The following is a 16,477-nucleotide window of genomic DNA, read 5'->3' as shown; positions in this document are numbered from 1 at the left end:
TGTTTTCTGAATTTCTTGCCCCTATCACTTGAGTCCATATATTAATGTCCCTATCACTTGAGTCCATATATTAATGTTTCCTATCAGTTGTTTGATATTATATCTTTCATGTATATGACATTTAGATATAATGTGTATGTGGGTCTTATATTATGATAGAATACTATGAAATATTGTTGAGTCTTTACCATAGATACATATTTGGTCAACCCAAGACATAAATCTGTTAACACGAAGGCCTTTTCAAGTTACAATGGTTCCTATATTCACAATGTATAATGTGTGATGTTGATAAACAAGCTTGATTAGTTATTTCAGATAAGAGCACCACAATAACTCAAGTAATTTTAAGAAATTACAAGAAATGAAGCATTTTACCACAACAGATTACTATTTATGCAGTAGATAATGTATTAGATAATTGGTACTCCAATATCTTTAAAATAGGATGTGTTGCAAGAAATCTAACAAACACTTTCTCTAAATTCTCCTCTTTTCTGATCCCCTTCCTCTTCTCCAATATATATCTCTTCAATCCATCCTACCCTTATTTCTTAGTTATGTTCCGTCCCAAAACTTTGCCTATTTCCTGTTAAATGTTGAGTTATAGGACTGCATTTGATGCTTAAATGGCTTGTTAATTGTTAAAATGCCATATTTATTTGGATAGGCCTATACGAGGAACGAGAGATGTGGATTCTCGCATATGTAAAAGGTGTGTTTTGGGCAGGAATGCAGACAACTCAAAGGGTTGATAGCATAAATAGCTTTTTCAATGGTTATATTAATAGGCACACTCGGCTATGTGAGTTTGCTCCTAATTACTGTAAGGCGATGGAAAGACAAGCAAATGATAAGAAGGAAGCGGATGCAAACTGTACACGTTTTGTGAGGCCATTGATATCAGAATTTGGGCTAGAACATAAATTTTGTACACGGATGCGAAGTTTTTAGAAGTACAAACCAATGCAACCGAGTCGCATAGTTACTCTTGTATCAAAGAAGTCGGTGTCACATAAAGAGGAGGAGTATGTGTTCTCAGACCGTGTATAGATATATTGCAAGAAAAAAAGGAGACTCATCTCAAAGGTCGGTTGAAGGACTATACTGTTTTGTACAACACAGAGAGATAGGAGGCGTACTGTGATTGTCGCCACTTTGAATGTCATGGGATAGTTTGTAGGCACATAATCAAGGTTTTAGACATGAGTGGAGTAACTAATGTCCCTTCCATGTACATACTTGACAGGTGGAGAAAGGATATTAGTAGGAAACACACTCTCATTAAAGTTGCCTATAATGATGCCTCAAAAACAGAAGAGGTTCGAAGATATGATAAGTTGATGTTAGCCCTTGAACTTGTTGTATTGCGTGGTTCAGCATCAGATGAAGCTGTTGAAGTCTTGATGGACTTGATTCAGCTAATGAGCATTAAGGTGGATGAACTTTGTGTGTTGGCAAAAGGGTCGGGCCAAGGTTATGGTGAGGATGAAAGGTTGATGTGGAGGTAATGAAACATGCTACACCTCCAACTCCCAAAACCCCAATCTTAGTCAATAAAGCAGGCGTTGCAGGTTCCTTAGACACACCCAGTTCCACATGTGTGAAAGATCCAAAACCTATAGGAGGTAGTAATAACAAAGGCAGACCTCGAGCAACACGGTTTGTATCCCCAGCAGATTAGGCCAAAGCCAAGGTTCCAAAGACATGTGGTAAGAAGAAACAGGCCAAGGGGCATGATGATCACTTAGAATATGATCATGGGACTGTGCAACATCATCCCTTTGAGTTCTTGCAACATATGGCGGAGTTCCAACAAGCAAGGTTTTCTGATTTAGGTGTAATAAGTGTATCATGTATGTCATATGTTCATTATTTTCATTAATCAGTGTTGTTAACAAAAGTATTGTGTGCAAGTTTGTTTCCCCAACAACGTGTTACCTACTCATCGTAATCCCATTTCTAATTTTTAGGGGGGGATATGTTACACCTCCAATAGCAGCATAACAATGGTTTAATTCACAGTAGTCAGGTATTTGTAGGCTAGTTGACTAATACATTCAGTGTCTTACCTTTGCGTTTTGATTTTTGTGTATTAGATACAAATAAACAATTACCACATATGTGTATGTCAACCAAGGATATTATGAGGGAATTGGGAGCGAGGGGCCTTCAGCGTTGAACGGAAGGGTATTAGCCAGTGGGATTCATATCAGTCTGCAAAGTGAGGCAGTTAGTTACTTCACTAACAATGCGTACGAAGGACAACTGCATTTTGGGGATGGTGGCTACTTTATCAATCCTGGCTTTGTCCCCAACACGACCATACAAACTCATTCTAATTTCTCTAGGAATAATAATTGATTAATTACTTAATATGTTTGTAACAAATTCATTTCACAAGCTCTTGAGTACTGTTAGTACTGACATATTGTGATTGTACCCTATTTATGGCTTGGATAGTATGAACTACAAATACAAATAGGATTCTGCTTTCTTTAATCATTTGGAATTGCATGTATTTTTGGACAAAAAGATGGACTTAGTTGTATGCACTAATTCAGGTTTCATTAGCCATTCCTATTGCCTTCATCATTCTTATTGCCTTCATCTGTAGTTATACAATTTAAGCTCACCTCAAATACTATAATAGGGTATGATGGTATACAATTAAGCTCACTATAAATACCAACATAGTGTGTAATAATATATAATACATACCAATATATGGTGTGATGGTATGATGTAAATACCAACATATGGTGTGATGGTATGATGTAAATACCAATATATGGTGTGATGGTATACAATGAGGCCTTCCAAAGGGAGGTTAGTTATGTATATGTAAATACATAACGAGGGGTACGTAGGTCTTTTAACATGAATTTTGAAAAATCCTAAGTAGCACTCCCGTTTTGCTATTTGCCATCTCGTTTCTGTACTTGGAAAAATATATTGTTTTATATTATCTTGGTTAAAGAGCCATTTTGAATTTATGTATGTTATTTGGGAGTTTATTCATGTCCTCCCTACATTGTTCTTCTTCCTATTTCTGTCAGTTCCTCTGTCTCTCTCTCTATCTTGTTCTTTTAGGTTTTCCTTTTCGACTCTGAATTATGGAGGGCTTCGACTAAAATCCTCGACCTGGGGTTGCGTTGTGTTTGCTCGGACTTGTTTGGAGAGGTGTGGCTAGCGGAATTCGCGACTAAGAGCCCTAATTTGTTGGGTCAAATCAATAAAGCTGTACCCTAAGGGACTAACAAACAGGTAAAAATTACACATAATACCAATAAAATATAACGCTATCCAATTTACTCACCCCAGTACTACTTCGTGGTCCAATTGAAGAGTCGCCCTTCTTAAACGCCATGGCTGCGGTTGTTTAACACACACACACAAGCCACTTAGATGTTTTAGGACGACAACCAACACAAATAAAAATCAAACAAATAAGACAAACACCAGCATCTAATACAATATCAATGTTTTTGATTCACCCCGCCTAATCATACATAATAAAAAACAACACAATAAAAACTTCAAGAAACTAGTTCATGAACAAAAAACTCTTTCCAACACCTCCTACATTGCCAAATTGACAATTCAACATAGTTTTGTGTTAATAATAAGAAGATAGAAGCAGAAGAAAGATAATTATCCTAATGCAGTACCTAACATTAGCACAAATTGATACCATGGGGTTGATTAAGCTACAAATCAACTGAGGATCCAGACTCATCTAATTAGAATCATAACATTTTAGACCCTACAGCAATCATCCCTCTACTTTTCTTACAATTTTCCGAAATATAATTTAGAACATACCAGCTAGGATTACAAGCGTTGTTGCTGGTACACATTACCATAACAACAACATAATTATATGTACCAAACGACATTATTAATGGTACATAATTGTAATACCAACAACAACACATGAATAACTTTAATTCCATATTTACCATAAAAAAAAGGCAATACCAACCAAAAAAAAAAAGTCCATGTTTTCACAAAAAAAAAACAACCTAAAAACCGAGCAGCAACATTGAAAAAAGGGAAATCCAACACTCCCAAATTCAATTTGGGAATAAAGGGTACTAACACTTTGAGAAAACTAGAAAACTTATCAAAATAAAGCTTTTTGTTATTATAACAATAAGGGAACCCAGAATCCGAGAAACCCTAAAAAATTAACTTATCAAATTGCAAATCACTAACTTCTACAACGAATTTGGGTTATATATTAATACCATATTCAGATCAAGCCTTCGAAAATACTCTATTTTAAAACCACTTTTCAGCATTTTACGAGAACAACAATTTTCCCCCAAATTTCAAGATACCAATCCATTTGTAACATCAAAACCCTACATACAACTATATACAATCAATTAATACCCATTTCCCAGACAATCTAGCATAATCACACATAATAGAAGACAAAATTACTCAAATTCCCCCAAATTACCCGAATCCCATAAACCCTAACTTCGAAATTTCATGTAGAAAAAACTTACAATTACGGAGGGAGATTCACCGGAATTAAGCGGTCGTCGTCAAGCCCTTCGCCGTCGACTTGGCGTTCGTCATTCACCGTTCACTTTGCTTTCTTTCTCACTCTTCTTTGCTTTCTCACTCTTCTTTGCTTTCTCACTCTTCTGGTAATTCGTGTTACCTCTTTTGTATTCTCTCTCTTCCCTTTTAGTTTCAAATTTCAAAAACAAAACCTTTTGTTATATCTCTCTCTCTCTCTCTCTCTCTCTATCTCTTGCCTTTTTTTATTTTACTAGCAGGCTGCTTCAGACTAATAGGCCCTACAATTCCTTTGGTTTATTCAAATAAAACAACAAGACAAGGGACAATTACTATTTTGCCCTTAGTTTAGTCCAAAGTGGACTCAACTTAGTTGAGACCAAGAAATGCTCCAATGTTCAAGCTTTGTCAGAAAAAGTCCAAAAAGCCTGCTTTAATTACATAAGTCTGGCAATATTTTATAAATTTGAACACATGATTTTTTATTAATTAAGGTCCGACTCTGCTTGATTTTTTTTTAATCACCTCTACTTAATGTCATGTGGAGTAGCAAATACGAAGTACAGTCCATAGTAAAAATAAATTTCACAAACTATAATAAAATACTTCCTTTGTTTTTTTTTTAGATACATCACTTTTATTTTGGAAGTTTCAATTTAAATGCGTCACTTTCCTTTAAGTTATAAACTAGTTTTTGGCCCGGGCAATGCCCCGGGTCATTATATATATATATTACAAATGAGGTTTTATAATAAATATTATGTGATATAATAATATAGATTTAATTTGTTACATTTGTTGTAAATAAAGGAGTAGTCTAGTACAAATAGTATAAAAATTTGTAAGTAAGATTAAAAAGATAATCTCAGAAACAATAGAACAATAACGGTGCGTCGTGATGCAAATTGCTGACTTGAAAGCGAATTTTTGGCTCAACCAAGGTGCTCAATTGTATTCGCCGACACGAACCCTAACGAACCCTAAGTTTAACACACCACGTCTACACAAAGACACTTTTGGATAGAAGGTTTGAGTCAAGTAATTTATGTCCAATAGAGAATGTGTTTAGACTATTGTACTAGCTTGATGTATTTTTCAAGTATAAATATCAGAAAAGGGCTTTTTTTATTTATAGAGAAACATGAAAGAACATAGAAGAAGAATCTCAAGCATCAAGAGAGGTTAGTAATCACCTTAAACATCCTCTTTAAATCTTAAATGTGGGGTTATGAGAGTTACTTATCAAGAGAATAATGGTAGTGAACTAGTGATAAATCACCTTAAAAATCCTCTTAAATTGGAAATTATAAGAATTACTCAAGAAATGACATGGCGCCACATCATCTGTCTAGTCATGATGACATGTGGCAGTCTCATTCTTCTCATTGAGTTTTAATATATACTTCCTCCATTTCTTTACAGTTGCAACTCTTCCCTAAACTGAAAACGTCACAATAGTTGCAACACACCATAAAAGGAAGGATTTTATGGTGAAAACTGTAATATAACCTTCATTTAAAGCACATGTCCCACTTAATTGTACTTCTAACAACCTTTCAACCCCAATTTAAGTGTATTTTATTATGTGAGGTCTACTTTTCTTAAATATCATGATAAAGCGTATGTTGCAACTATAAAGAAACGGAAAAAGTATATTTTTTATCCCTTATATCACATAGTCCACTTTTTTCCCTTCACTTTATCTTTCTTGTCTATTCATCTGTTATTTTTATTTATTTTTGACGAGAAATGATCGAAGCATATTATTACTCAGAAAGTGAGGCTAAATTAGCCACTACATAATAAAAAATTCCATAGGAACCTCCTCCATCCAAACTCTAAATTCATTAGAGACTAAGTTTCGCTAGCTTATGAGCTACACAATTACCACTACGCTTCACAAAAGAAAAGGACCATGAAAGACACTCAAGAACAAGCTGAAAAAAATCATTGACAACCAAACCAAATGTTGTAGGAGGGGCATACCGCTTCTTCAGATGACTGTAAAGCTTAAGACAATCGGTTTCCAGGCAAACTTTCCTAATTCCCGATTGCAAGGAGATGCCCAGAGCATGCCTCATAGCTAAAGCCTCAGCCACATCAGGATCAAATTTACCTCGCAAGCAAGTGCAAGTAGAAACAACCACATCTCCCACTACGTCTCGCATGACCCCAGCCAAGCCCACTTTGCTAGTGCCAGAAACCGCAACATTTGAATTAATCTTGATCACACCAGGTACATGAAGTCTCCACTTTGTCTTCAACAGCTGTGGTTTGTTGTTTATCGCGCATAACGCTTCCTGAGCTTGCTCATAATCACCTACCAAGCTCAAAGCTTTGTGGATAACATCATTCACATCTTTTCTCCTTCCCTCAAAACACCAAGCGTTCCTTCGTAACCAAATTCCCCATAAAATGGCAAAGAATAAATTCCACCAATGAGGGTCTTTGTGATGCAATCTAAGAGACCCACACCATTCACCAAAAGAAACACCATCATATTTTTCAACCTCCAAACAAAGGGGAGAAAGATACCAAATAAGCTTAGCATCCTCACAACGCACCAGCAAGTGCATAATCCTTTCGATCTCAATGCCACACATATGACAAATAGGATCAGAAATCATGCCTCGTACAAGCAAGCACTACCTTGCTGCAATAGCCCCTTTAATCGCCCACCACCCAAAATATTTGATTTTAGGAGGCAAGTCAGTATTCCATATCACATTCCATTCAAATATGCTGCTTGGTGAAGAAGTTGATGGTTTATTTATTGTGTTTTTGTTCCGTTGTAAGTAGATTATAAGCACTACGCACCGAGTATCGCCCATCTTTTGTGAAATGCCAAACCCACGCATTAGGCCTATTATAAATAGGGATAGGGAGGCTGCAAATTTCCTCAATCTCCAAGGGAGAGAAGTGGTCATTAAGAAGCTGCAAATCCCAGTTATTTTTTACCCGTAAATCACGAACATACATAGGCTGATCTTCACCTTGAACAAGGCTCGAATGGACTCTAAAATCAGGGAGATTTGGCACCCAAGGGTCCTGCCAAATATGTATCGACGAGCCATTACCCACCGACTTTCTAACTCCTATCTCAAGCACATCTCTGGCTCCCATAATCGACCTCCAAGTATAGCTCGAGTTCAGGTTCACCTTAGCATCCAAAAAATTCGAGTGAGGGAAGTAATTCCCCTTAAGGACCCTAGCCACAAGAGAATCCGGGTTTGAAAGGATACCTCACCCTTGTTTCGCAAGCAAAGCTTTATTAATGTTCTTCATATTACGAAAACCAAGGCCCCCCTCCTTCTTGGGAATGTATAGTTTCTCCCAATTCAAGCTACCCAACACATCTTCCTTTCCTTACCCTTTTGCCCCCAAAAAAATTGTCTATAGAGCTTTTTAATGGCATTGAGGATGCTAACCAGTATTGAGAAACATTATTGCATTGCATACGTAGGAATAGCCTGCGCAATTGCCATGATTAAAACTTCTCTACCCGCTTGAGACAAAAAATGTTCTTTCCACCCTTTTAGTTTTTCCCCGATCCTGAATATTTTGGAAGACTTGTTTCTTAGACCCACCATAAGCTCGTAAGCCAAGATACTTGTCATGTCCTTCGACAACCTTAAAAGATAACTTCATCTGAAGCATAGTTTTCCGTTCTTGATAAATGTTTCGGCTAAAGGATACTTTCGACTTGTCCATATTCAGTTTCTAACCCGAGGCCACTTCATAGGTAGAAATAATGTTGAACAAATTGTCTACTTCCTCCTATGTCACTCTCACAAAAAGAAGACTATTATCCGTAAAAAAATAAGTGTGAAGTAGGATTTACATGCCTGCCAATTTTTACCCCATGGATAAGCTTCTTACTTTCAGCATCACGAAGCAATGTTGGCAAACCTTCCGCACACATGATAAACAGGAAAGGTGAGTGAGGATCGCCTTGTCTAAGGCCCCTACTTGGCTTAAAACATCTCGACAGTTGGCCATTCACCAACACATCAAATTCTACAGAGCTAACATAATTCATAATCGCATTCATAAAAGTTTTCGGCAAGCCCAATTTTAACATCATTTTTTCTAGGAACCACCTAACATTCCACTCTATCATAAGCCTTACTCATATCAAGCTTGAGCCCTTAAAAAAAAAAAAAAATCCTTTTTCTTGTTTTCTTTTTCCGGAGATAGTGAAAACACTCATACACAACCCCCTGATCAATCTCCCAGGAACAAACCCACTCTGTGACTCATGAATAATATAAGGTAGTACTAACTTTAATCTGTTAGCAAGAACCTTGGTGACAATTTTATACAACACATTACACAAACTTATAGGCGGCCTATAATCAACAAATGACTCACACTTTTTATTTCAGAATTAAAACAATATGAGTCTGATTAATAGAGCCTACATCACCATTATAATTCAGAATATCAAGCACTGTATCAACAACATCCGTACCAACATATATCCCAAAATTTTAGGAAAACTGCAGACATACCGTTGGACCCCGGAGCCTTAGTTCAGTTGGGTGCATCTGGAAAAGTGCAATATGCACCTCTTCGGCATTAAAGGGAGCGTTCATATTTGTACGTTGGGCATCACTAACAATAGGTTGCACTTTGTCAATCACCGGGTCGATTTCGATTGACTATTCATCTTTTAAAAATTACTACCTCCGTCCCCTTTTGATAATCCTTTATGGGCATTTTTCACGGGAATTAATAAACACAAATAAGAATAGTAAAAGTATATTGAAAAGGTAAATTAACATTGGGTATGCAAAAAAGTAGAGAGAGAAAGTAATAAAAGTACATGGAAAAACAAAATTTACATGGGAAATTTAAATTTGCACAAATATTGTTGCAAATTGAAGGGAATTTTGGTAAAAAATTAATATTAGAGCTTCTTTGGTTGGATGGAGGAAGTAGAAATTCCCATGAAAACTCAATGCCCATGAAATTGTAATTCCTAGGAATTGTCAAAATTTGTTTGGTTGAATGTGAGAATTTCTACTTCTCATGGGAAGTTTAACTTACCTAGGGGGGACTAGGTAAGTTGATTCCTCCATTTTGTGGGAAGTAGAAGTTCTTAGGAAGTCCCACTTCCTACATAATTGTCAACCAAACAAGTATATAGAAATCTATTTCCTAGCAAAATAAACTTCCCATGAATTTATTAGGCAACCAAACAAGTCCTTAATAGTTGTTGGAGAAAGCAAATGGGGTGAATATTTTAGGACTAAAATTTATCCATAAGGACTATCAAAAGGGGACGGAGGGAGTAAAATTGATCTAAAATAGTATGTTGATTTTAAAAGTGATGCATCTTAAAAAAAAAAGACTAAAGTAAATAAGTCTCTTCTCCCCTTTTCGGGGAAGTGATTTTGGCACACACTAAAGTGATTTTGGCACACCCTTATGTGAGAGCGCAGTTTTCTATGCTCTTCTCACATAGGGATGTGCCTAAATCGTGTGCCAAAATCAATTCCCCCTTTTCGCATTCTCATTTCAAGCCCTCCTCTACTTTTCACCAAAGAAAAACTCAAGCTCCACAGCAATGGCGGCAACCCAAATCCCATCACCAAAATCATCTCTCTCCTCCCTCCTCAATCTCCTCCCATTATTCTTCAAAAACAACAAATTCAGCGATGCTAAATCCCATTTACTCACTTTCATCGCCTCCGATTCTCAACACACTCTTCACCACCATCTCCTCCACCCTTCTTCCCACCTTCCTCCCCCCACCAAAGCCCTTTTCGACACCTCAATTGCCGCCTACTGTCAGTCAGGAAAACCCCATTTTGCCCTTCAAATCTTCAAGAAGATGAAGCGTCTCAAGCTCAAGCCTAAGCTTCTAACTTGCAATACTTTGCTCAATTCATTGGTAAAATACCCATCTTCTCATTCTATTTCTAGTTGTAGAGATTTGTTTGATGATATGGCTCGAATTCGGGTTGCCCCAAATGTTGTTACTTTCAATATTTTGATTAATGGGTATTGTTCAGAATTTCGATTTAAGGATGCTATGGAAGTGCTTAAGATTATGTCTGATTTTAATTGTTTTCCTGATAACGTTACTTATAATACTATTTTGGATGCATTGTGTAAGAAAGGTAGGTTGAATGATGTTAGAGAATTGTTGTCTGATATGAAGGATAAAGGGTTGCTTCCTAATAAGAACACTTATAATATATTGATTAATGGGTATTGTAAGATGGGGTGGTTGAAGGAGGCGGCACAGGTTATCGATTTGATGACACATAATAATTTGTTGCCTGATGTTTGGACTTATAATATGTTGATTAATGGGTTGTGTAGTGATGGGAAGATTGATGAGGGTTTGAGGAAGAGAGATGAGATGGAGAAGTTGAAATTGACGCCGGATGTTGTTACGTATAATACTTTGATTAATGGCTGTCTCAAGTTTAGGGATAGTAACGAGGCGTTTGCGTTGTTGGATGAAATGAGGGATAAGGGAGTGGGGAAGAATGCAGTTACTTATAATATAATTATCAAGTGGTTTTGTGATCAAAAGAAGATTGGAGAGGCAACGAATACGCTAAAGGAGATGGAAGAGAGTGGAGTTTCACCAGATTGTGTGACTTATAATACTATAATTAATGCATATTGCAAGATGGGGAACTTTGGAGAAGCTTTTAAGGTGATGAGTCAGATGGGTAGGAAAGGCTTGAAGATGGATATATTTACGTTGAATATGTTTCTTCACACTCTTTGTGAGGACAAGAGGCTTGATGAGGCTCATGAGCTACTCAATAGTGCCATTGGGCGGGGTTATGTGCTTGATGAAGTGAGTTATGGTACTTTGATTACGGGGTTCTTCAAGGATGAAAAGGAGGAGAGGGCTTTAAAGGTTTGGGAGGAGATGAAAGAGAAAGGGGTCATCCCAAGTGTTGCAACTTATAATTCTTTAATTGCTGGGTTTTGCAAATCAGGAAAAACTGACCAAGCAATTGGAAAGTTGAATGAACTTATGGAGAATGGATTGTTCCCAGATGAGACTACGTACAACACCATCATCCATGGTTACTGCTGGGAGGGTAAAGTTGAGCAAGCATTTCAGTTTCACAACAAAATGGTGGAGAATGCATTTAAGCCTAATGTGTACACATGTAATATTCTTCTGCGTGGTCTTTGCTCTGATGGGATGCTTGAAAAGGCTATTAAGCTTTTCCATACTTGGGTTTCTAAAGGCAAAGAAGTTGATGCAGTTACCTACAATACATTGATAACAAGTCTGTGTAAGGACGGAAGACTTGAAGATGCTTTAAACCTTGTGGAGGACATGATGGAAAATAATGTAGGACCGGATAAGTACACCTACAATTCCATTTTCAATGCTCTTGCCAGTGCAGGGAGAACAATGGAAGCAGAAAAATTTAGGGAAACAATGCTTCAATCTGGAATGTTGCAGGATCAGTGCTCACAGCTTGAAAAGGTTGTATCAGTTGAGACTGATGCGGTGACGGCAGAGCCAATCTCATGTGCTGAAGACTTTTCAAAAAGGATAAATGAACTGTGCATGGAAGGTCGGTACAGGGAAGCAATGGACATATATCAAGAGGCTAGCCATAAAGGAGTAGCTGTAAATAAGACAACTTATTTCACTCTGATTGAGGGGCTCCTTAAGAGAAGAAAGTCCATATCAAAAGGAGCTCATTGACGTCTGGTTCTATGATAGGTTCTCATGACCTAATTACTTCCATGGGATCGATGGATTTAAATTTGACTGAATCAGAACCCACCTGAGGTACTTACTGCAGAAACTGCAAACATATTGTTTTTTCTTCATTTATTTGCATATAAGTTTGTGCTTGGATCTTGGTGCTCTTAATAACGGAAGCGTTTTGTAAGTGACTTCCTGCCCAATGTGAAACTCATACATCTGTCAGTATCCACACTACGGATAGCAGTTTGTCTTTCATGTGTGTAGCTGTTTTTTTTTTCAGCTGTGTGTTTTTATGCAGTATTAAATCCAGTTTAAGCATGTGAATTTTGATTTGGTCTAAAACCATTGTGTCTTAACATTTATTGAGCCATTGGATGGTTAAAAAAAATCATGATTGTAGTGTCTTTATACTTTTGCACAGGTTTTCCTGAAGTGCCTCAAGCAATAGGGTCCTGAAAGTAAAGGCACAGGCTTAGGAGCGATGCATACATTTCTTTAGTAAAAAGGAGTCATACCTAAAAAATAAGGAATATGGAGTTTTTTACAAACAAATGAAATTCCATTTGATACATTCTATGATTGACTGAACTTTTCATAGTTTTGTATCATAATACTATCTCTATATCATACGTATTACAGAACATGAATTTTCTTTTAATGAGAATATTCTATTAAAAATAAAAGCTTTGTGCAATTTAAGAGGTGATTCACGCCCTTTGCGACTCAATAGCCTTGGTGGTCATCATTCCCTCTATCTCGTACCTCAATGCCATACCTTTCCACACTTAAATGCACTGCATGAGGGGATATCATATAGATATTCTTATAGTCTTATATTCTAATCTGAAGTGTTGCCGTTCTATGTGAAATGTGTGATGGTGGTGGTGGTTGTTGGTTGCACACTTGCACTACATTTATTCTGGTGAGTAGTTTTGAGAGGAGATAGAAAGAGGTAGGGTCATTTAAGGTCATGTGAACGGTCAACGCTGGATTTCTGGACAACATTTGTTTTTCGGCCATAGATGTTACTTTTCAACATAAAATATTTTAAAGGTGGTTAATGACCACATAATTTTTCAATGGTGGTTTTCGCAAAAGCTGGAATTTATAAAGTGGTTTTTGACAAAATATCCAAATGTAACATTTGAATGTTTCTATATGGTATATCTGGTTATTTATAGTGAGTTTGATACTTTGATTGTTTGTGTTGGCATTTTTCTGATGATAAATCCATATTTACTCACCCTTTCTTTCCTTATTCTCACCGAGGTTGCAATAGTAGAAAAAAAATGTCAAATGTCTTGTGATAAATGCACTGGTTCTTTCACTGTGCATTTGAAACTGCAAGTTTTATTTTTTTTTAAAAAAGCAATAACACTCAAATACTCTGGTTTTAAACCAACCAGTGTCTTTGAATCTTTTTTTTTTCTAATTATTTTTCTTCACCCCTATCTCCCTCTTCTTTCTGTCTCTCTTTCTTTTTGACCTATTGTCCATCTCTCTCCTCTCTTTTCTTCCTCCCTTTGTCTATCTCTCTTTACACATCTTCATTCTATCCCCTATCTTTCTTCTCACCGTCACACCATCTTCTATCTTGACTTTGGCACTGTGAAGAAGGAGCTTCGGATGATCACTGGTTGTCTTTAGGTCATGAGTGGAATGAGATGTATTGTGGCCTTGTTGGTGTTGTTGTTTAGCTTAGTGTGCACTTTATAATTGATAGATGAACTCTGTTTAGGAAATCTTTATATGATTTTCCTGATTGGGTTAGGTTCAGAAATATAATTTAATTTAGACAGTCCATGTTCTATTTCTCGCATTTGAAAAAACACAAGAGATTCAGTTTGATGGTGAATGATCGCATGGGTGTCAACTTTTGAAAGTAAAAGTTTGTTAGAGACTCTAAACTGGTGTATAATGTTCGCATCCTAAGGATTAAAGTACTTGGCCATTTCGAGGCAGTATAGAGTCTTTCCTTCAGAGCTAAATTGCCTGCAGGGGTTCTCTGGGACTGAAGGTAGATCTCCAGTCATTAACAAGATCTTCCCTGCTTAATATAACGAAGCCTTGTATGTAATTAAATGAATTTTTTGATGGTATTGGCTGTACTTATTCCTTTCAGACTAGATGGACCTCTATGATTCAACGGCCAGATAAACTATGAAATGCTTACCGTTTTGGAAGCTGGCTCTAGCGAGATTCTGGCCCTAGTTGTGATGCCAGACTGTCCCAGTGTTTCAAGAACGCCATAAAATTAAATTGGTCAGCGTTCTGTTTTGCTTAGCTGAACAGTTCACTACTTCACTATGTAACCTTTTCCTGCACCCATGAAAAAATCAAATAATTTATGAAAATGGGTCTTAAATATTTTCCTGCATGATTGTGCACTTGTTTAATAAATTTCATGCTAAAATAATAGGATGCCTGACTTTATTCATGTGATTTTCTGATATTTAGTTCCTAATATCTGCATGTAGAGCAATGACTTGATAACTTACTAGTGACAACTTGCAGCTAATGAACATCTCTGAATGCTTGTCCACCAATCCTGACATTTGATAGGATTCCCCTGATGGTCAAATAAAAGTAATCGATCCATGCATTTTGGGCGGCATGTGTAGGGGGTTGTAGATGGGTGTGTGTTGCTTGCGGGACTGCTGGGTAGTATCCTAGCTTGTGTTATAGGCTGGTCTACAGGGGACTTTTTTCTTTCTTTCTTCTGGTTGGTGTATATCTTGAAAGTGTGCATTTCTTGTTGAATGTAACATGATGTTCTGTAGGTAGGGGCCTGTGTTGTTTACTTCATAGTAACATTGAGAAATATTAGGCAAATTTGTTTTGTATTACCAAGTTTTTTTAGAGTTTGTGAGCAACCTTGGGATTTTTTTTTTTTTTTTTTTTTTTTTTTTTTTTCATATCTTGAATTAAAAAAGTATTAAAAACACCTTAGTTCCATTTTCCGGTGAGAAAGTCAAATTTCCTACCATTGACTTTGTCTTTTTTCTGAACTTTTTTTTTTCCTGAAATTATGTTGTGAATTTATCTAAACTCATTTTTTCCAAACTTATTTTATCTAAACTTATTTTTTGCAATAGGACTTTCGAATGAACATGCCCTAAGTTGTGAGGACTTGTGACATCTCCTATCTCATTGAACATTTATGTCTGCTATTTCAGCTATAACAATCTATAACATCTTTGACGCATTAGAAAACTTAAAAGCTGCAGCAGGATCAAGACTTTGCTACCTTTAATCTCTCAAGATCAAATTCCTTGCATTAATTTCTTGTGTTTTAATTTTAGTCAAATGTGACTGTAACTGTCATGTTTAACCTTCATGAACCCAAGAAATTATTTGGATTTCAAAATCTGCAGCTAGGGTATTAGCTGCATAAAATATTGATGCCTAGGTGCAGAACTTCAGATAAATTTTTAATAGTGGACTGGGTTTACTCTTTAGTGTGTGTGCCAAGATGCACTCCTCTTTAGTTATCCCTTGAAGTAAGAAACTGTAATCTACCTCTGAATCTTCTATTAATTTGCTGTTAAATGTCTTTTAATGTATCTTTTCTGGATGCTGCAAAATCTGCTGGACGCAACTGATTACAGTGACCTGTCTAGTGTGCGTTGAATTTTGGAACTTACTCTGGATTTGTGGAGTTACATGTAGAGCAAGGGTCTATTTTGGAAGCTGAAGCTGCACATTTCCTGTAAAATGTGATGCCCTCACAGAATTTGAAATGCCGTGCTGCTGGTGCTGCTGGTGCTACTGCATGCTGCCCCCGTTGCTGCTGCTGGCACTGCACAGTGCACACTGCCGTTGTGTCTTCCTCATAATCAATGCCAGTACTGAAGTGTCTGATGCTATTGTCTCCCTGAGAGACCAACACGCAATCTTTGGAGGATGGATGCCGCCGATTTTAAGCATTGGAAGAAATGCCCCAATCTTCCCCCAAACCACCCGCCCTTGGTGATCATCAAGCCCGCATCATGGGTACGACCGATGGAAATGCTGACTACTGGGCTACCACTCGAAGTACTTTAGGATAAATATGTTACACATATTACGGCTTTTGATATTGTACATACTACTGAAAAATTCCTATAGCCTACTCTCTCTAGTTTAAATAATTTGTTATATCGTCCAAACTCCTTTTTACAGAGTAATATAGATAAAGACATGATCATACAAAAAGATGAATGAATGTTTTATCTTTTATATGGTGACATTTTTTTTTTAATAATT

The 16,477-nt window shown here is 36.8% G+C and overlaps 2 protein-coding genes across 4 annotated transcripts; one reads left to right on the top strand and one right to left on the bottom strand.

Moving 5' to 3' along the window:
* Positions 1 to 6,380: 6,380 nt before the first annotated feature.
* LOC145594064 (uncharacterized) lies at positions 6,381 to 7,160 on the bottom strand. Its single transcript, XM_081650408.1, has one exon. It carries the CDS (start codon positions 7,158 to 7,160, stop codon positions 6,381 to 6,383), a length of 780 nt encoding a protein of 259 aa, XP_081506534.1.
* Positions 7,161 to 10,057: 2,897 nt separating this feature from the next.
* On the top strand, positions 10,058 to 16,434 carry LOC145596130 (uncharacterized). Of its 3 annotated transcripts, none has more exons than XM_081652553.1 (2): positions 10,058 to 12,313; positions 15,902 to 16,434. In XM_081652553.1, the coding sequence occupies exon 1, from the start codon at positions 10,103 to 10,105 to the stop codon at positions 12,224 to 12,226; it is 2,124 nt and encodes a 707-aa protein (XP_081508679.1). In that variant the 5' UTR covers positions 10,058 to 10,102; the 3' UTR covers positions 12,227 to 12,313; positions 15,902 to 16,434. The 3 variants fall into 3 exon arrangements, with proteins under 3 accessions (XP_081508679.1, XP_081508678.1, XP_081508680.1); XM_081652552.1 differs by having other exon boundaries at positions 15,841 to 16,434; XM_081652554.1 differs by lacking the exon at positions 15,902 to 16,434 and adding an exon at positions 12,654 to 13,249.
* Positions 16,435 to 16,477: the final 43 nt, after the last annotated feature.

The sequence above is a fragment of the Chenopodium album genome, chromosome 19, assembly GCF_948465745.1.
Source record: "Chenopodium album chromosome 19, dcCheAlbu1.1, whole genome shotgun sequence".
Lineage (NCBI taxonomy): Eukaryota > Viridiplantae > Streptophyta > Magnoliopsida > Caryophyllales > Amaranthaceae > Chenopodium > Chenopodium album.
The sequence above is the reverse complement of the archived record's forward strand: the minus strand, read 5'-3'. Positions and strand labels throughout refer to the sequence as shown.

Excerpts from the sequence above, each read along its gene's own strand:
- LOC145594064 (XM_081650408.1), bottom strand. The coding sequence starts at position 7,160 with ATGATTTCTGATCCTATTTGTCATATGTGTGGCATTGAGATCGAAAGG.
- LOC145596130 (XM_081652553.1), top strand. The coding sequence starts at position 10,103 with ATGGCGGCAACCCAAATCCCATCACCAAAATCATCTCTCTCCTCCCTC.